Source organism: Symphalangus syndactylus, chromosome 15 (genome assembly GCF_028878055.3).
Source record: "Symphalangus syndactylus isolate Jambi chromosome 15, NHGRI_mSymSyn1-v2.1_pri, whole genome shotgun sequence".
Taxonomy (NCBI): Eukaryota; Metazoa; Chordata; class Mammalia; order Primates; family Hylobatidae; genus Symphalangus; species Symphalangus syndactylus.
In genome coordinates, this window is record NC_072437.2 from 51,465,660 (window position 1) to 51,487,317 (window position 21,658).

Here is a 21,658-nt window from a genome sequence, read left to right on the forward strand (position 1 = left end):
TTAAACCCTAATCATGCAGTCTGAGTACCCGACCAGAAGCATCAGGGTTTCCTTTTGGAACAGTTTTGGTCTATTTGGCAGGCTACAAATCCTGACTTAATTATCCTTTGTACCTGAGAGTCAATAATATGTTCATTCTAAATCTTAAAATGCACCCTGCAATGCATATTGTGACTTTTCTATTCAATGTGTTAACATGTGGAAGAATTCTGCTGTTCTTGCTATATGTGCTTGAGCCTGAATTCTTAAAATATATGCTGAGAAGTGGCCATATTCTGGAGTTGTAATTTGCAAACTTGTGAAGGGCAAATATATGGTACAGCAATATTTGTATTAATTTCAAATATTTAAAGGAGAACTTGAAAAGTCTGATGAAAATAACATATTGTATAGATAAATATTGCAGATAACAGAGAACACACGTAATAACAGTGGATATAGAATTTTGTAAGCTTCTCTGTCAATTTTTTCAGATTTTCTATGTGCACAAACACATCTTCTGGAAATAATATCAATTACATATTTTCTTATTCAAAAATAATGTTTTTTTGTTGTTTATATTTTACTGGTAAGGCTCTCCAATTTTTTTATTTTGCATAACTGTGGTTCTGCATCTCAAGAGGAAGAGGTTCAATAAAACATAATGTTTTCCGAATCAGTGTATTAGGTGTTTCTATATGATTAAAATGTGTTTAAGTCCAATTTCACTGGAATCTCTTTCCTGAAGTATCTAACAAATTTTTGAAAATTCTTGGCTGTTATTTCCTCAGATGGCTTTTGTCCCATCATCTCTCCCCTCTACTTTTAAGATTACAAAATATAGTAATTACATGCATATAATAATTTTACCGTTTTTTGTTTTCTATACTTTTATCTCAGTAACTTAGTTTGAGTAATTACAGGAATATAATTTTACCATTTTTTGTTTTCTGTATTTCTATCTCAGTAACTTTGAGTATTTTCTATTAATTTATTTTTCATAACATCATTTGTTTGCCTTTTATCGACTAGTTAATTTTGCACATCAAAATCTTAAATTATTGTATTGCCTTATTTGTTTCCATTTGATTTTTATATGACTTGAAATTATCCAGCTTATTATCTATATTAAAAGATTAATGAAAGTTATTTTTATGTCTATTACATAATAATTGTGATCCATATATTTGAACATATCTGTAGCACCTGGGAGACTGTTTCTGTTGTCTGTTTTTCTCACTGTGTCCAGTTTCTGTACAGACCTACTATTCTTTTCCTTTAATGTCAGGCATTGTATATAAGAAATCACAGAGTCCATATAAGAATGTCTTTTTCTAAATGTAAACTATATTGTTTGCTGGTACTTCAATTAAAAGGTCAGCTTAATGAAATCAGAGATTTTCACTGATACAACTCTAGGTTTCAGTCTTTGTGTTATCCTCAGAAGATCTGCTTAGCTGCCATATTATGTTGAGTTCCTTGGACTCTCACTCTATTACTCATTAGTAATAAACAAACTAATACATTTTAATACTTTTAGTTTATTTTGGTTAGTACAACTAAATATTGTCTTTAAGCAAAATGTATGTGCTGTTGGAATCATTACCAGTAAAAATTGTGGGGCTATTATAATAATTTGAGAGGGAAAGAATACGCAGTGAATAATTTTGAGATAACTCTAATTTATCTGTATTTCAGGATCTTGGCTTTCTAAGTCCTGATTGCCTCATTAGAGCCTATTGAATGCAAATAATTATTTTGATATTGTATGTAACTTTTTTCTGGTTTTCTTGGAGAGGGATTTAGTCAGCTGCAAATTACTACTTAGCAATTGGAACCAGAATTCTCCATGTTACTTTCTAAGATGTTTATCATGAAGTAAGCAATTTTAGTATTAATTTTATGAATCTAATTAATATTTAATTTTAGGTTATTTAAGGAATTGTCATCAGAACACTTGATTGGGTCTGCTGGGCTTTATCATGTGTCTATCATGTAACTTGAATATTAAGAGTCTTCTCTATGATGGAGTATGGCATTTATTAAAGTTATTTTTTTGAAACAGTCTATATTATTAATACGTGAAGTAACAAAACAAGTATCATGGACTTTGCAAAATCATAAAGTTTATTAAAATATCTATTAATGATTAAAGTTATTATAAGTACTGAGTTAATACATTCTATTTTTTTGTTTGATAGTGGGGTACAGAACATGAAACTCAATAATTTACTTACAAATTTAATTGTCAATATTACTTGAAAACCAGGTTTCATATTTTTTCATAATAAAAATCACCTATTTCTGCAAAGCAACATTTACTATGACATCTCAAGAATTCTATTTAGAATAGTATAATTAAGCTATCTTCCTCAATATCAAAGGAATGAAATTAACATTTCATTGCTAATTAATTTTAGAATAGGCATGTAAATAATTTACTATTTCTGTGATATTTCAGGTTTACTAACTTAATGTCCTAATCAATACAGACAACATATTTTTAAACCTTTTTTAAACAAGAAAAAAGAACTTTTCCATTTATTTATTATTCCCTAGAGCAAATCACTTAACCCACAATAGATTATTTGACCTTTATTTATTGAACTTGTATTAAAATATAAAAATAAACACAGATGTATTAGTTTTCTTAAGAAAATGATAAAAACCTGTATGTTATTCTAGATAATTGGCTCTTTATAAATCCCTTTATTATTATTTTTTTGTGTGTGTGCGTGGTTTATAGGCTGTCATCAACCGGCCATTCGATGACACCTCAAAGTGATTTGGACTCCAGTAGCTCTGAAGAATTCTATCAAGCTGTTCATCATGCTGAGCAAACCTTCAGAAAGATGGAAAGTTATTTGAAGCAGCAGCAACTTTGTGATGTTATCCTGATTGTTGGGAACCGAAAGATACCTGCACATAGGTACGGTAGTCTGCCTCTACTGGAAACATGCATTCACATGTTTAAAAGTGACAGACTGGCATGCAGATTACAGAATATTATATGATTACAGAAATAAGGATTCACATTTTTTTTTTTTTTTTTTTTTTTTGAGACGGAGTCTTGCGCTGTCGCCCAGGCTGGAGTGCAGTGGCACCATGTCGGCTCACTGCAAGCTCCGCCTCCCGGGTTCACGCCATTCTCCTGCCTCAGCTTCCCAAGTAGCTGGGACTACACCTGCCCGCCACCACGCCCGGCTAATATTTGTATTTTCAGTAGAGACGGGGTTTCACGTGTTAACCAGGATGGTCTCGATCTCCTGACCTCATGAAGGGATTCACATTTTTAAGAGATTTTGTTGTTGTTGTTTGTTTTGTTTATACTTGATTTTTCTTGTTTTTCTTTTGTGGAAAAGTTGAAATGCTATTTTAGGTAATAATTTTTTGAAAAACAAAACAGTTATAAGGTGTTCAAAAATAGAACCCCATGTAACTAGGGTTGATAACTATGGAGGAAAAATTCCATCGTCTAGGACTGTGGGATTCACAATCATACTAATTTTAGGCACACTAATTTGGGAATTATGCCTAAAATCTGAAATGAAATATGCTATTCCATCAGAAACTAAAGAAAGGTTATCTTGGATATATATTTATATCAACTAATAAATTAAAGTATTTCATATTGACATTTTATTTTATATTTATTTAAAATTAAATTGTGTCATACTGATATTATTTTTAAAGACATATGCATTTGAAAGCTAATAGTTTTATGCATTAAAATGATTCCAGAAAAACATGGCTGTATTTCTACCATGATAGAAATATTACAATATGGATGTTGAATTTAAGTCAGTGTCTTGGAATACATGGGGAAGGACATTTGACACTGAATAACTACTGTAGGTGATTTAGAGTTCAATCTGTCAGCTAACTATTGAAAGCATTTTCATATTATTGATTTTATTTTTTCAAATATAACTACGAAATTGAGTTACCATTTGCAAGACAATTCACAAATAGTCATTATTATTGAGAGAATTATTCAATGTAATAATATGTGTGGCAAAACCACAAATTATCCTGAGCTAGCATCTAAATAGCAACTGGTTAATAATTCAATTATATTCTTCAGAGTAAGACTATTCTTGAGAGTGTAATTAAATTTACTTCATTTAACTTATAAATTAAATAATATTGTATGTATATTTTAAGAAGACAGGAGGTGTCAATCAACTCAAAAATATATCAACACATCAAATGCTCATTAAGTTTTTAAAAAGAGGGGTGTTTCTTATAATTTCTACAATCTTGTATTCTTTTATTCATCTTAATTCAACATTTTCTTTTTCATTTGAAACATTTTTTACCAATCTGTTGAGCAATTATCCTATATTCATAATATTCTACATTGTTTTCTTTATTACTTTTTATATACATTAGTTATTTTCTAAATTATTTAGTTATGCAAATTGTTTACAATATTCCTATTGGATGAGAAATCAAAATTCTTCTTGGTTTACATTATTGTAAAATATCTGAGCAATGTATTACTTTTATATGTATTATTCTGAACATATATTTAATATATTTATAATATATTAAATTAAATACATTATTATCAATCATTGATGTGTTTCTTAAGTAGGATACAAAAAATTAGTTTTTAAAAATCATTATGGCTAACTCAATTCAAATAAAATTTTATATTTTCTTTGCACTGTTAAGTGATAAACTTAGGTATATTACTATTTTAAAGAGTTTATGTGAGCAAACAGCAACTCATGATCAGGTAGCACGAGACCACAAGCTGTTCAGAGCCCCACCTAAAGAAGACCAGGGGAAAGTTTTCATAAGACGCTTGTGGAAACAAGACAAAGAAAATATTTGGTTGGTTAAAGCGGTGCAAGAGCCTAGTTAGAGGTTGGTTGGTGGTTTCTGATTGGCTAAATTACTCTGAGTTGGTTTTTGCTTGGCTTATGTAGAAAATAAAAACCTGGAGCTGTCTCAGCCTAATGACCTCCCAATTAATTTTTTAATACTATAGTTTAAAACTTTAGTACTAATTATTTTATAGGTGATGTACATCTTAGGACTCTAAGCTAAACAAATATTAATAAATATAAATAAATATTGTGTGACACTTGAAAAGAACAAGCATTGTTGTGAATCATTGCAGGTATTTGATACTACTTTACTGATACTTTTGCATGATGAAACAGTTGTAATTAACGCAAAACTAGCTCTTGACTTAAAATGAATAATCATTAGTAAAAAACTAATACATTTTAATACTTTTAGTATATTTTAGTTAGTACAACTAAATACTGTCTTTAAGCAAAATGTATGTGGTGTTGTAATCATTACCACTAAAACTTGTGGGGCTATTATAATAATTTCGAATAATATAGGAAATAAATAATTTTTATGAAGATTTATAGCTCTTTCAGTAAAAGCATTGCTAGCTAATGTTATTAGCACTTGTTCAGTATTCATTCATAATTATATATGTTTATATTCATTATATCATCATTCCAAACTGTCAAATAAATTTTGTTTTTAGTTAACATATTACCCTCATTGAAGGACTTTACATAAAATCATTTGCTTATGTGCTGGTTATATTGTGTATGTTTTTAACTTGATACTGGTCACAACTATCAATCGTTTTATGAAAGGCCATGTTTATGTAGATAGTTTTGTTTACTGTTAGGCATATTTTTAAGTAGGTAAGGTCTGAAAGTCTAATAAGATTTCAGATGACACATTAATATATTTTTGCATGAAAAATAATCAAAATTCTGAATTCATTTGTGCTTTAGGCCTTGAAGGAAATCCTAAGATGAATATAACTTTCTCACAAATAGCCCAAGACAATTGATCAGCAATGAGTAAACCAGAATATTTGAACGTAAATTCTTGAATTTCAAACATGAAAAATTTTTTATAGGTAGGCTACCTTTAATCTGAGGTTCAGATGAGGAAAATTAGGTTGACACATCAATATTAAAAACTGGATATTTGAATTTTCAATGGTAAGAAAATTAGGAGGTGTTCACGGCCTTGTCTGATATAATGTACAGATATGAAATGAAATATGATTGAGCTTGTGAAAGTTTTCTTCCCCCTTAGCCATTATTAAGAGTAAGAGCATTTTGCAGACATAAATGGGGAAATCTTATGTGATTAACATACTTAGTCTTGAGTTGGAAATAATGTTATTTATCATTTTATGTTCATCGAAACAGTGTTGAAGGATATACGCCAAAAACTTAACAAATCTTATTCCTGTGAGTTAGGGCTCATAAGGAGGAAAGAAGAGGTGGCTAACTTTTTTCTGAAATGTATAAACTGATGTATTATTTAAATTTTTACAGCAAGCATGCAATATGTTCATGATCAAATGAAAACTTAAATGAAAAATAAAATGATGATATTTGATAGAAAAGTATCCTATTCTACAGACTAAAACACTTGGCATTTAAAAATGTGTTATATTCTGTTTTCACTGTTTGTACATATTTGACAATAAATTTAGTTATTTCAAGAAAGTATTTATTATTTTAATGTTCTTTATAGTGCACTAGTATGTAGGCAGTTGAGGCTAAAGTGACAATTGAAATGATGCATTTAGTAGCACTTAAACCACATTAAATACATTAAAAAGAAATTACTTACATAAACAACATATATTAATACCCAGGAGTAGGCAAATAGTATTGCTTCTCTGTGTTGATGGAAAATTTATTTACATAGATTATCTTTAATAGAAGAGGAATAATATTTCTTTCATTTTACTAAATCATTCATCCACCTAAATCTTCACTCGGTTTGATAGTTTAAAATAGCTCTGTAGCAACTTCAGAAAAAAATAATTAGTAAAGCTGAAAAACTTTTGTTTTCTTAATCACTTGGATATCATTTTAATGTTTTGCTTATGTCTATAGTAGATTGTCAGCAGTCCATGAAGCATCTTTCTTTGCACTAATTGAAACAAACAATTATCAAAAATACTCTAGCATTGGCCTATGCCCTGTTGGTGAAGCATAATGATTATAAAACAAAATGTTTTTCCTTGTGGAGTTTTCAATATACTTGAGGAGTTAAAGATAAACCATAAGATAATTAAGGAAATTATTATAGTTGCAAATAACTTCAAGGTAGAATATATGGTTCTAATTCCAATTTCAAGACATAGTCAGATAAGGAAATGAGTAGCATATGATAGAGTATTATGAAAGTTTTTCAGAGAAATTGAGTGTGAGGTAAGCCTAGTGGAAAAGACATGGCATACTATTTTAAGTAGAGATAATACTATGGAAAAAATAGAGAACTAAAGAATTTCTGTTTGCAAAAATTACAAGGATAATGAGTTGGTGAAAATAGAGTTTATATTGGAAATAACTGGGAAATTAAACCATAAAAATAGGACACAGATGATTATGATAGACCTTAGGAGCCAGTAGATAAGTTTTTTACTTGAAAGAGTATGCTTAAGTAGAAGATAATGTAGGTTCTTGAGGAGAGGAATAACATAACTGAGTCGATGATGATGATGATGGTTAACACTCACTGCATTGATTATGTTCCAGGCCTTGTTTAAAGTGGTTTGCATTTACAAATCATTTTGTCTTTAAGAAGCAGAAAATTCTTAATTTCTCACTTTTCTCTATAATATAGAAAACGGAGGCATGGAAAAAATTTAAAATTTACCCAAGTTATTCACTCAATAATTGGTGACATTAGAACTCAAACCCAGACAATCTGGGTACTGAAATAATGACTTTAACAACCACAATAGACTGACTATCATAATTTAGAAAGGTAGTTTTGAAATATGGTATGGTTTTAGAAAATGTATAAAAGACAGGCAGAGCAGAAACTAATGATCTGAGAAGCTGTTTCGGTTAATCCAGGCATGAAATGAAGACTATATGAACATAAAGGATGAACTGAGCAGTATTTTGAAGGATGGTGTCATAAGCCAGATTCCCTCATATTAGAGCCTGAGCCTGGAATTCAGGTGTTCATGATGGATTTAAAGGCTGGCCTCAGAAGAACCAGAAGCAGGATAGAGCAGAGGAAGGAACAAATCAAGGATGAAGACTTGCTTCATCTTTATCTCTCCGGAAGCTCTGCATATGACTTCCTGCAGAATGAGTCACACCCCGAAGCAAGGATTTATCCTGATTCTTAGTCAGTGCTTTAAGATCCATCCACAGATTGAGAGTCAGGAGAGGTGGTGGCAGTTGAAGGATACAGTGTGAGAAGCAGGAACACATAGACTTCCAGGGAATAAGGAGCTCCTATTAGGCCAAGTCCAGTTCTTGAAAAAAGGAGCATCTTGGTGCTGTTAGGTACTAACATCACTGCCCCTGGGACATGGGCAGGCCTCATAAAGAGGGCAAGAACACATTCAAAGAGAAAGATGGATTTTACATCATATTTGATATAGGAAACAATGTAGAAAGAAACATAGTGATACTTTCACAATTTTGACTCTGGAAGTTCATGAATTCAACTCTGGAAGTGTACCAATTAGAAACAAAGAAGTACAAATGAAAGAAAATATCAGTGGGAAAGCTTTGAGTTTAATTTAGTTATAATGAAATGCTCCTGGGATATGTGATGAGCAGTTCTACAGGCATTTGAGACACAGGGTTATGTTTAAAACCACTGTAAAAATAATAATTAAGGCAGTGCTCAAGAATGATTCTGAAACAGTGAGCATCAAGGCAAAATGTAGAAGCCTGAACAAAACTTATGACAGTGAGAGGGTTAAAGAGTAGACCCAGGAAGATAAGTCAATGAATCACAGGTAAGCTGGGATAAGAAGTCTGCATGGCTTTTGCTAAAAAATAGATTTAAAAAAGGAATGGGAGGTTAACAATATCAAACACCATAATAAATTGATGTGGAAGTTACAAAATTTAATAGATCTGAAGGAAATAAATTTGTAGTGACCTCAATAAGAGATTTTCGAGTGTGGTTGCAGGCATATACTTCTTTATGCATGTTTTATTCCTGCTTCTCTAGCATTAATAGAACTAAATATGTACATATAAAAATATTAATTTCTGTTATGCATTAAATTCCTCTTCTAAAATTTAATCCATATCTTATGTCACCAAATCTAAATGCAGTATAAACTTTTCTGCAGTTTTTTTTTTACTGAGTTAGCAGTATTTAGTATGTTATAGTTGATAGAGAAGATATTATGTAATTATTTAAAATTGAATAATATAGGTTATACAATATTTTTCTCTATGGAGATGTAGCCTCGCTGCAACTATATACGTTTTATGTATAAGATTAAGCTGGTTGACTTTCTGTTGATATATTTTTTTATGCATAGGAAATGTATTTATCCTCTAGTTTATTATAGTTTGTATCATACAATGTTTTAATTAATGCTTTTGATAAAACTGACCATCTGACACTATCTAATTGGTGTGTAATAAGTATTTGAAGATATCTGTGTCTTAATCATTTTGTCAAATTCTGAGATTATAAAGAGTTGACATTTTAGTTACTAACTGCCCAAAACAAATGCATAGGGAAGTGAGAACTTTAAATATATCTAACATGTTACCATCCTCAGCATTAATATTAATAAAATATTTAAAACCATGAATCTTATAAGGCATTTCTTAAATGCATGAATTACATAGTTAAGTCATGTTTTCCAGTTAAAATAACGTATTTTGTGTTCAAGTTAAATTATACCATGCCCTTCCACGTATCTTATATATAAGATAAAATATATAGCAGATAAAACTTCAAAATAAATAAATGAAAAAATATCTCCTGAAAAGTTTCAGGAAATAATTTCCTGTATTGATCTCACTTCCTTTCTTTTCTCTTATAGTGTTCTTAGGAAAAACATGCATTCAAATTTTACTGTTGTTTTGCTTATAGATGTAAGCATCACTATAATTCTTTTGACATCTCCCCAATTGTTTTGAGTACTTCTTTACTCTCAGCAACAAAAGGTATTCCAGGCTGATTTTATGCTTACCCTGCTCCATTCTGTAGTCTGTCGTTTTTCTAAGGAGTCATTGACAGACATACACACATACATACATATGCACAAACACAAATAAGAATTCGTATATTTTATGTTTAAAACAAATAATTTATATTAATACCTTCCATTTCAATCCATAATACCTTCAATTTCATAGGTTTGTTTTTTTTATTATTATTATACTTTAAGTTTTAGGGTACATGTGCACAATGTGCAGGTTTGTTACATATGTATCCATGTGCCATGTTGGTGTGCTGCACCCATTAACTCATCATTTAGCATTAGGTATATCTCCTAATGCTGTCCCTCCTCCCTCCCCCCTCCCCCCACCCCACAACAGTCCCCGGAGTGTGATGTTCCCCTTCCTGTGTCCATGTGTTCTCATTGTTCAATTCCCACCTATGAGTGAGAACATGCGGTGTTTGGTTTTTTGTCCTTGCGATAGTTTACTGAGAATGATGTTTTCCAATTTAATCCATGTCCCTACAAAGGACATGAACTCATCATTTTTTATGGCTGCATAGTATTCCATGGTGTATATGTGCCACATTTTCTTAATCCAGTCTATCGTTGTTGGACATTTGGGTTGGTTCCAAGTCTTTGCTATTGTGAATAGTGCTGCAATAAACATATGTGTGCCTGTGTCTTTATAGCAGCATGATTTCTAGTCCTTTGGGTATATACCCAGTAATGGGATGGCTGGGTCAAATGGTATTTCTAGTTCTAGATCCCTGAGGAATTGCCACACTGACTTCCACAATGGTTGAACTAGTTTACAGTCCCACCAACAGTGTAAAAGTGTTCCTATTTCTCCACATCCTCTCCAGCACCTGTTGTTTCCTGACTTTTTAATGATGGCCATTCTAACTGGTGTGAGATGGTATCTCATTGTGGTTTTGATTTGCATTTCTCTGATGGCCAGTGATGATGAGCATTTCTTCATGTGTTTTTTGGCCGCATAAATGTCTTCTTTTGAGAAGTGTCTGTTCATGTCCTTCACCCACTTTTTGATGGGGTTGTTTGTTTTTTTCTTGTAAATTTGTTTGAGTTCATTATAGATTCTGGATATTAGCCCTTTATCAGATGAGTAGGTTGCAAAAATTTTCTCCCATTCTGTAGGTTGCCTGTTCACTCTGATGGTAGTTTCTTTTGCTGTGCAGAAGCTCTTTAGTTTAATTGGATCCCATTTGTCAATTTTGGCTTTTGTTGCCATTGCTTTTGGTGTTTTAGACATGAAGTCCTTGCCCATGCCTATGTCCTGAATGGTATTGTCTAGGTTTTCTTCTAGGGTTTTTATGGTTTTAGGTCTAACATGTAAGTCTTTAATCCATCTTGAATTAATTTTTGTATAAGGTGTAAGGAAGGGATCCAGTTTCAGCTTTCTATATATAGCTAGCCAGTTTTCCCAGCACCATTTATTAAATAGGGAATCCTTCTCCCATTGCTTGTTTTTGTCAGGTTTGTCAAAGATCAGATAGTTGTAGATATGTGGCAGGTTTGATTTTTTTTAAGTCTTCTCCCTTTCCGTACGGGCACACCTTGAAGATAATGCAGATTGGATTCTAGACTACCATAAGTGAATATCGCAATTAAGCAAGTCATCAAAATATATATTATATATAGTGTGCATATATATATATATTTATTTGTTTATAAATATATGTTTGTTTCTTAGCAAATATATCAGTTCTATTTACATGATACCATAGGTCTAATAAGTGTGTAATAGCATTACATCATCATGTATGTATGTGTATATACAGTTATTTAAAAAATGCTTTATTGCTAATAACTACTAACAGTCATCTGAGCCTTCTGGGAGTGTTAATCTTTTTGCTAGTGATGGGTCTTAACTCTCTGTTGATGGCTTCTGATTGATCAGGGTAGTGGTTGCAGAAGCTTGGGGTATATGTGGCAATTTTTAAAATAGGATGATAATAAGATATGCTGCAACAATTGATTCTCCTTTCACAACCATATATATATATATATATATATAAAGCATATATATATATATATATAGCATGGGATGCTGTTTGATAGCATTCTACCCATGGTATAACTTCTTTCAAAATTGGAATCAATTTTCTCTTCAACCCTACTGCTGCTCTGTCAATTAAGTTTGTGTAATATTCTTTTTTCTTTTCTTTTCTTTTCTTTTTTTAATTCAGCGTCTTGCTCTGTGGCCCCAGGCTGGGACACAGTGGTGCGATCTTGGCTCACTGCAATCTCCACTTCTCGGGTTCAAGCAATTCTCATGCCTCAGCCACCTGAGTAGCTGGGATTACAAGCACACACCACCACGCCCATCTAATTTTTGTATTTTTAGTAGAGACAGGGTTTTGCCATCTTAGCCAGGCTGGTCTTGAACTCCTGGCCTCAAGTGATCCACCAGCCACCTACCAAAAAGTTTAGATTACAGGCTTAAGCCACAATGCCCTGCCAGTTTATATAATATTCTAAATCCTTTCTTGTCATTTCAATGATCTTCACGGAATTTTCACCAGGAGTAGATACCATCTCAAGAATCACTTTCTTTGCTCATCCATTAGAAGCAATTCTTTATCCGTTCAAATTTGATCATGACATTGCAGTGATTCAGTTACATCTTCAGACTCTACTTCTAATTCTAGTTCTTTGGTTAGAGATTACTTCTTTTTTTTTTTTTTTTTTTTTTTGAGACGGAGTCTTGCTCTGTCACCCAGGCTGGAGTGCAGTGGCGTGATCTCGGCTCACTGCAAGCTCCGCCTCCCGGTTTCACGCCTTTCTCCTGCCTCAGCCTCTCCTAGTAGCTCGGAGTACAGGTGCCCGCCACCGCTCCCGGCTAATTTTTTGTATTTTTAATAGAGACGGGGTTTCACCGTGGTCTCGATCTCCTGACCTCATGATCCGCCCGCCTCGGCCTCCCAAAGTGCTGGGATTACAAGCGTGAGCCACTGCACCCGGCCTTAGATGTTACTTCTAGTAAGGTTACTTCCTCCACTGATGTCTTAAACCCTTCAAAGTCATATATGAGGGTTGGAATCTTCTCTTTTTCCAAACTAGTTGATATTTTTACTTCCTCCCATGACTTATGAATGTACTTAATGGTATGTAGGAGAGTAAAATTTTCCAGAAAGTTTTAAATTGATGCCTCAAAGGAATCACTATTTACAGCATCTAGAGACTTATTTTTCAAAGAACTAAAATTAAAACTACCATTCAGTCCAGCAATCCAGCTACTGAGTGTCTATCCAAAGGAAACAAAATCAATATATCAAAAAACCTGTGCTTGTATATTTATTGCACCACTATTCGCAATATCAAATATATGGAATCAACCTAATTGTTCATCAATTGATGAGTGGATAAATAAAATATGATATAGATATACATGGAATACTATTCAGCCATAAAAAAAATGAAATCATGTCATTCATGGTCACATGGATGGACTTAGAGGTCATTTTCTTAAGTGAAACAAGCCAGGCACAGAAAGACAAATGTCATATATCTTCACTCATAAGTAGTTGCTAAAAACTGTGATTACATGGACATAGAGAGTTGAATAATAGATAATGGAGATCCAGAAGAGTGAGGAGGTGGGAAGGAGAAGGAAGGTGAAAAAATGATGAATGGGTACAATGTACATTATTTAGAGGATGGATACCCTAAAAACCCTGTCTTGACCATTACACAGTCTATACATGTAACAAATTGCACATGTATGCAAAAATCTGTACAAATAAAAAGAAAAAAAGAAATGAAATACACTTTTTTAAAATAATATGACTTGAAAGTCAAAATTATTTCTTAATGAACTGTACAATGGATGTGTTAGCAGGCCTAAAGACATTAATCTCCTTGTACATCTCTATCAAAGCTCTTGTGCAAGAGGAACATTGTCAATGAGCAGTAAGTCTCAACTATGGGCTTAAAATAGTAAGCCATTCTGCAAACGATGTGCTGTCATCTAGGCTTTATTGTTCCATTTCTAAAGCACTGGCTGAGTACACTTAGTGTAATTCTTAAGAGACCTAGGATTTTCAGAATGGTAATGAGAATTGGCTTCAGTTTAAACTCACTAGTGCATTAGTCCCTAAAAAGAGAGTTAGCCTGTCCTGTGACCGGGCGAGGTGGCTCACGCCTGTAATCCCAGCACTTTGGGAGGCCGAGGCGGGTGGATCATGAGGTCAAGAGATCAAGACCACCCTGGTCAACATGGTGAAACCCTGTCTCTACTAAATATGCAAAAAATTAGCCGGGCCTGGTGGCAGTTGCCTGTAGTCCCAGCTACTTGGGAGGCTGAGGCAGGAGAATGGCATGAGCCCAGGAGGCGGAGCTTGCAGTGAGCCGAGATTGCACCACTGCACTCCAGCCTGGGTGACAGAGTGAGACTCCGTCTCAAAAAAAAAAAAAAAAAAAAAAAGAGAGAGCCTGCCCTTTGACGGTTAGAAGCCAGCCATTGACTTCTATCTAACTATGAAATCCTAGATGAGATCTTCTTTATATATATGGTCAACATTGAAAATTTACTGTTTAGTATAGCCACTTTCATCAATGATCATAGAAGCTGCAGCTTCTATTAGGTTGGGACAAAATTAATTGCTATTTTTGACATTAAAAGTAATGGCAAAAACCATAATAACTTTTGCACGAACCCAGTTGCTGCTTCACTTTGCACTTTTATGTTATGGAGAAGACTTCTTTCCTTAAACTTCGTAAGCTAACTTCTGCCAACTTTGTACTTTTCTTCTGCAGTTTCCTCACCTCTCTCAGCCTTCATGAAATTGAAGAGAGTTAGGGCCTTGCTCTGGATTAGGCTTTGGCTCAAGGAAATGTGGTGGCAGGTTTCATCTTCTGCCCAGACCACTCACTTTCTCCATTTCAGAAATAAGTCTGTTGTGCTTTCTTATTATTTGCGTGTTCACTAGAGTAGCACTTTTAATTTACTTCAAGAATTTTTCCTTTGCATTCACAGCTTGACTAAGTGTTTGGCAAAAGAGGCCCAGCTTTTGTTCTCATTCCACTTTCTACATGTCTCCCTCACTAAACTTAATCATTTCTAGCTTTTAATTTAAAGTGAGAGACATGCAACACTTCCATTCATTTGGACACTTAGAAGGCATTGCAGGGTTATTAGTAGGCCTAGTTTTAATATTGTGTCTCAGGGAATAGGGAGACCCATGGAGAAGGGGGGAAATGAGGGGGCGGCCAGTTAGTGAAGCAGTCAGAATAATACTTACTGAGTTTATTGTCTGATATGGGTATAGTTTATGACACCCACCCCCAAACAAGAACAATCGTAACATCAAAGATCACTGTTCATAAATTACTGTAACAGACGTAATAACAATAAAATATTTGAAATATTGCCAGAATTACCAAAATGTGACGAAGATACATGAAGTGAGCATATGCTGTTGGAAAAATGGTGCTGATGGAATTGCTAGATAATGAGTTGCTATAAGCCTTCAATTATTTTAAAAAAACTACAGTATCTGCAAAGCACAGTAAAGTGAAATGCAATAAAATAAGGCATGCTTGTATTTGTAATTCCATTTTCCATGAGATAAACCAAATAATTATGTTTTATTTTTAAAGCCATCAAAAAGCTGTGAATATGCCAATAACAACCAAACCAAAACAAAACAGAGAACAAATAACAACGCCTAAGAACTAAAGGCCAGCTCCCTTCTTAGCCTCTAGATTTTGTTGGAGAAGTATAATATCTGTTATGCAATCAAATTTTACTGTAGATGGAAAATGCAGGAGAATGTTTTGTTTGATGGTTCAAACAAAAATCAGTCAATGGAAATTGACCAAGAGATGATCCAGTTGTTTAAAGTATTAGAAAAGGGAAAAAAGTAACTATCATAAATAATTCAAAATATTTATAGAAGATAGGTAACAATGAATAAAGCAATCGGGAATATAAAGACATTCGAGAAAATTCAAGTGATTAGAAATTACCTAAGGTAAAGCAGAGAGTAAAACAAAAATTGAGTGTAAAATGAATTAAGATTGAACAGTCTCTGTAGCATTCTCAGTTGTTGAACCATATATGCAATTTGAGTCCTAGAATGTATCAGAGTTAATTTGGTGAAAATATGAGTAATTATTTGCAGATAATTTTCAGAATTTGATTTAAAAAGATCCATCCACTGCTCCAGGAAGCTCAGAAAAACATATGCTGAGTAAATATTAAGTCCCACTTATAGCTAAATAACTAAAACCCTAAGATCAAGAGAAAAAAGTTAAAAATAAAGGACATATTACATCAGAAAAACAGCTGTAAGAATGAAAGCTAGTTTTCTATAACAAACAAGGTGGTCTGGGTGCAGTGTCTCATGCCCATAACCCCAATACTTTGGTAGGCTGAGGCAGAAGGATTACTCAAGGCCAGGAGCTCCAGACCAGCCTGGGCAACATAGCAAGATGCTGTCTACAAAAAATTCAAAAACTAGCTAGGCATGGTAGCACATACTTGTGGTCCTAGCTGCTTGAGAGGTGGAGGCAGAAGAATTGTTTGGGCCCAGAAGTTTGAGGTGCCAGTGAGCTAAGATCATGCCATTGGACTCCAGCCTGGGTGACAAAGCAAGAGCCTATTTTTAAAACAAACAAACAAACAAACTGCCAAACAAAAAAAAATTCCAACAGTGGTGCCTAATTGATAATGAAATTCTATATTTCAAGTTCAAAAAAAAATCACCCTAGAATTGTATATCATGTGTAAATAACTTTTAAAAGATACTAGACATGCAACTAAATAAGTCTTCAGATAAATGAAAGCTGTATTTTTTTTATTTTTTGCCATCAGACTTACAGTACAAGAAATAACTAAAGATATTTCTTCCAATATTGATACCAGATTAAAGCCAACTTCAAAAATGAATGGAGAGCATCAAATATGGTGAAAAAGGCAGTAAATTTAAATACATTTTATGTTCTTCTTTTAGATTTTTGACTGAGCAGAAGGGGTGTTTTATGTTGCAAATTTCTTACGATATCCATGAAGGTAGAGTGTTATTGGTTAATATGATCTCTAGACAAATTTAGCAAATATCCGTGCAGGGGCCAAATCTGCTGTGCAGCTTGTTTTTGTGTAGACCATAAGCTAAAATTCATTTTAGAATTTTCAATTGATTGAGCTTGTTTTCAAGGAGAATATGCAACAAAGACTATGTGTAGAATTTTCAACATGTAAAATATTTACTATTTGGTTCTTTATGGAAAACAAAATTCTGGTTGCTGCCATAGAGCAACCACTTTAAACACACATATGTGTGCATACACACATGTGAAAAACATGTAGTCAACATAATGACATGAAATAATTACTGTACAAAGATTAATCCAAAGAACAAATAGAATAAATTAAAAACAAATATAAATTGGTACAATTAAACCCAAATGTAATTTTGTGAAAAACATAAATTAGACATTTTAGAACCCATGCTGGGTGAGGTGGCTTGTGCATGTTGTCCCAGCTACACAGGAGGCTGAGGCAAGCAGATCACTTTGAGCCCTGGGGTTCAAGGCTGCAATGAGCTATGATCATGCCACTGCGCAATATCCTAGACAACAGAATGTGATACTGTCTCTAAAAAAAATGTTGAAATTATAAACAAATAAATAAATGTTAGGCTCTAAGTAAAGTGAAAAAAACTTTGGAAAATTTAAGATGCAAAACTGAATATATGAAGAAATAAAGAACTTGAATAACCCTTGTGACTTAGTAAATAATGGAAATGATATTAGGAAAGTCTTCTTCAAAATAGCCGAATGTAAATGGTTTTTCACATAATTTCTGAAAGATCTTAAAGAAAAAAGTAATTGCTTTATTCTAAAAGTTGTTACACAAAATGAAAGAGTTGTAGCTCCCAGCTCATATTATGAGGCTACTATAGCCTTGATTAAAAATCAGATCAGGAAAATACAAGAAAATAAAATAAGAGATTTATTTATCCCATAATTATACTTGAAAATATCATAATTTTTTTCATTCTAAAATATCATTAACAACATTATAAATTTTAATACACAAATATTATAAAAATTGTTTGCAAAATTAGAAATTAAAGAGGTTTATCTGACTTAGTAAAGCTTATATTCCAAGTATATTCAGCAGGCATCATACTGAAGAGAGAAACTTTAGATGCATTCCTCTTAACACAGAAAAAAAACACAAAATGCCTCTGTGACAGAGGAACTGTTTAACACAGCTGTAAGGAAAGAGAAAGAAGAGGAGTCATACAGAATGAACAGGAATAAATCAAAAGAATATAACTTGCAGAAGATGTAGTCATCTACCTAAATGTAAAAAGAAATAGCACAATCAAAAGAACTAGCAAACATAATTCACCAGATGTACCAGATAAAGGATGAATCTATGAATTTCTCAATTAATAAATTCTAACAGAAAAACCAACAAAAATAGAATAAAAAGTAGATAGTATACACAAAGCCAACAAAATTGTAACAATATAAGAATCAACTAAGAATCTATATAACAATTTTCAGGAAAACTTTAAAATTGAAAAGGAAACAAAGTATCCTGAATATAGGGATAGATATTTTATACTTTTAGATGGAATGAATTTATATGAAAATTATGTCAAATCTCCCCAAATAGAATAGAAAATTAATGCATTTTTAAATCAAAATGCTTTAGGAATTATTTTTAAAACTTAAAAAGTTACTTAAGACTTGAAAGCCTAAAACTCTACTTATGAAAGAATAAAATGTTGCTAATAGTTAAATTTAAAATATTAAAGAAAGGGATTTGCCTTTTCGGTTATAAAGACATATTTATAATTTAAAAATACTATTTTATTGGCACAAGAACAGGCAAATAAACAAAACATAATAGAAATCTCACCAACAGATCAATATATGTTATGCGTTCAAATTCACGATAGTTCAATGGGGAAAGTTAGCATGGTGAAAAGTGGGTCATTACATAAAGAAGACTATAATGTATTATTTAAGAGGCCTGAAGCCCTAAATGTGAAAGACAAAATATTGTTGAAGTGATAGAAGAAAATGTATGAGAATGCTCTATTATGAAAAGTTAGGGGATTTTTTGAATCAGTTTTGTAAAGTACAACTCATGAGGCAATAAATAAAATGCATTAATTGATTGATCAATAGATTGATTTTGTGCTCTGCGTTGCATTCTGGTTGACACAGTGATTTTCTCCCTTACATTCAAGACCTAAATTAGAACCTGTGACTCTTTCAGGCTTGTTCTGAGTTCAGTCTCCGACTATTTTGCGGCCATGTTTACAAGTGATGTTTGTGAAGCCAAGCAAGAGGAGATCAAAATGGAAGGCATAGACCCCAATGCTCTCTGGGACCTTGTCCAATTTGCATATACAGGTATGGCAAAATAATTATAACGTCATACTGATGTCTTAAAAATTTTAGCTCATTTCCTTGAAGTACAAGATTTAAAGCTTTTTTTAAAAAAATTTCTGTATTTTTTCAGTTGAAAACTATTTAGTAGATCAAAAATCAGACTTTTTATTGTCACTGAAATTACAAATGTATATATGTATACATATACATTTCGTTCTTCCACAAATGATTTAAACTGGCTTACATAAATAAGTAAATAAGTAGAACCTGGGAGAGAAACAGGGTGGATACAAATTATTGAATAATAATTTGTTTATGTCCATGTTTGCTTAGGAAAGAAAAGAGATTCTAATTGTTTTTTCTTTTGGAAATGATGGGTTCAAATAAGTTTTTTCCCTGGAATGTGTTACTTTAATGTAAAAATTTTCACAGAATCTTTAATGTGGACTTGACAAATCATTTGAAATGGACAATAAAAATACTTAGAGTTGTGCAAATGACATTTTTGAAGTTTTTTTTTGATCTACTATGTTGACATTTTCTATTAATCTTTTTATCGTGTTATTAGTGCATTCAAATAATTTTGCCATTGTAGCAAACATTTGTTGACTGTTACTCAATATACAAGTATTAATTGTATATGTAGAGAATAAACTAATAAATCTGTGTATTGCCCTCATGAAGCTCACAGACCAAATGAACAGAAGATGTAGATGAGGACATAAATGTGATATAATGCCAAATGTTAAGAGAGTTAGAAGGCATAAAACACACAGAGCATTATCAGGGTTTACACTTTTTAATAATTATTTACATTTAGCAAGAAGAGGAGGACATAAAATCTTGTGAAAGAAACCAAGGCAGACAGTATATATCGATGGTTTGTTTTGCGTATTATTTCTTATAAATGGAATGTGGTTCATTTTACCTAAATTCTTAATACTGGTGTGAGATGAAGAAAGGCAGGTTCTGGCCTAGTTATCAAAGCAGCAGGAATGTAGTTTAAGGAGTTTTATTTTTACAGCATTTCTGCTAATACAAAAACAAGAGGTGACATTGTGAAGATCAGCCACTGGAGTCCAAACACCTGGAAACTAGAAGGACTCTGTCCTCTTTTAGGATTTCACTTGTATTGGAGAAGGATTTGCTAACACTAAGATAACACTCAGTAAAAAAACCTTCCTGAAAAAAAAAAAAAAGTACACATGCTCTGGCTGCTTAATCTCAAAGCAGGAATGTGAAGAAAACACTTACACATTTTTTGGTCTTAATAGTTTTAGAGTAATATCTTGATAAAGAGAAAATCTTACTAGGCAAAATTAAACAGGTAAAGAAGACTTTATTTAAGGATATTGCATTAGGAGAGAGACCCAAACTCAGTCTGAAGTTTACTGAAACGAAGGAAGGGAGGATTTTTAAGTGCCAAGGTCAGAGGGAGAGCACAGGCCCATCTGTGTTTGTTAATTGGTTTTACTAAAGAAAAAGTAAACTTTCTCATCTTTGCGAGAGGATAGTTTTACAACTTGAAGCAATTTGTTCACCCAAGTTAGACTTCTACTCTCCTCCAGAAACTGGGGCATAGGAGAGGTATTTCCCTTGATGTTTATATTTCAAAGATACAATGTTCAGGCCTTTGGGGAAAAAAAAAGTTACTGGTTTATAAAACTAGCAAACTAGCAAGAGTTTTTTTAAAAAGACTTAACATCTCAAAGGATTAGAGAAAAAATTACAATTCCATGTTTTCTTTTAAATGAGTAGTCTGAAAAAAGAGCGGTCAGCATAGAGTCAGGAAGAATTCTGTCCAAAGTTTAGTGAAACTGAGGCAAATATTAAGACCATATGGGTCAATTTCAATTTGCATACAACCTGAAACAGTCATATGGAGAATATTGACCTCTGAGCCAAGAGGTAGCCAGCATAATTACATTATTGTTTCCTGGAAAGGGAAGAATCATGAAGCTAACATTTTAGGAATCCTTCCAGCAACTAAAAGACATAGATATAACAACCTAACACTTCCAGGCTCCATGGTCTGGCAGTCTTGCATTTCCTGTGTGCAAAACTAGGTCAAAAGACACTCAGCATCCTGCTGTACAAAGTTGGAAGGTGTTTCAAAGCTCCCTGCTGAATATAATGACCCAGATTTGGCTCTGCTTGTAGAGGGCGGACAAAATATAAAAATGCCTCTCAGCTGCCACTGCCACTTTGGCCTGTGCTCCAATACCTTAAATTTTTAGCTGTGAGTTTACAGAAATGTGTTAGATGAGGAAAATATTTATCAGGTATTATTGGAAAAATTGCAGGCATGACATAAGGCAAGTATCTTGCTTTTTGTCATATACAGTGTAACGAATTATAACAATA

At 32.8% G+C, this 21,658-nt stretch overlaps 1 protein-coding gene across 2 annotated transcripts in view; it reads left to right on the top strand.

Moving 5' to 3' along the window:
* Positions 1-21,658, top strand: part of KLHL1 (kelch like family member 1) — a 413,312-nt gene that overhangs the window by 144,381 nt on the left and 247,273 nt on the right. The window contains exons 2-3 of one of the 2 annotated variants that reach the window (XM_055244557.2): positions 2,726-2,908; positions 19,179-19,315. In XM_055244557.2, coding sequence (XP_055100532.1) covers positions 2,726-2,908; positions 19,179-19,315 — 320 coding nt within the window. The remainder of the gene's footprint in view (positions 1-2,725; positions 2,909-19,178; positions 19,316-21,658) is intronic. The other variant, XM_055244559.2, reaches the window with a different exon arrangement.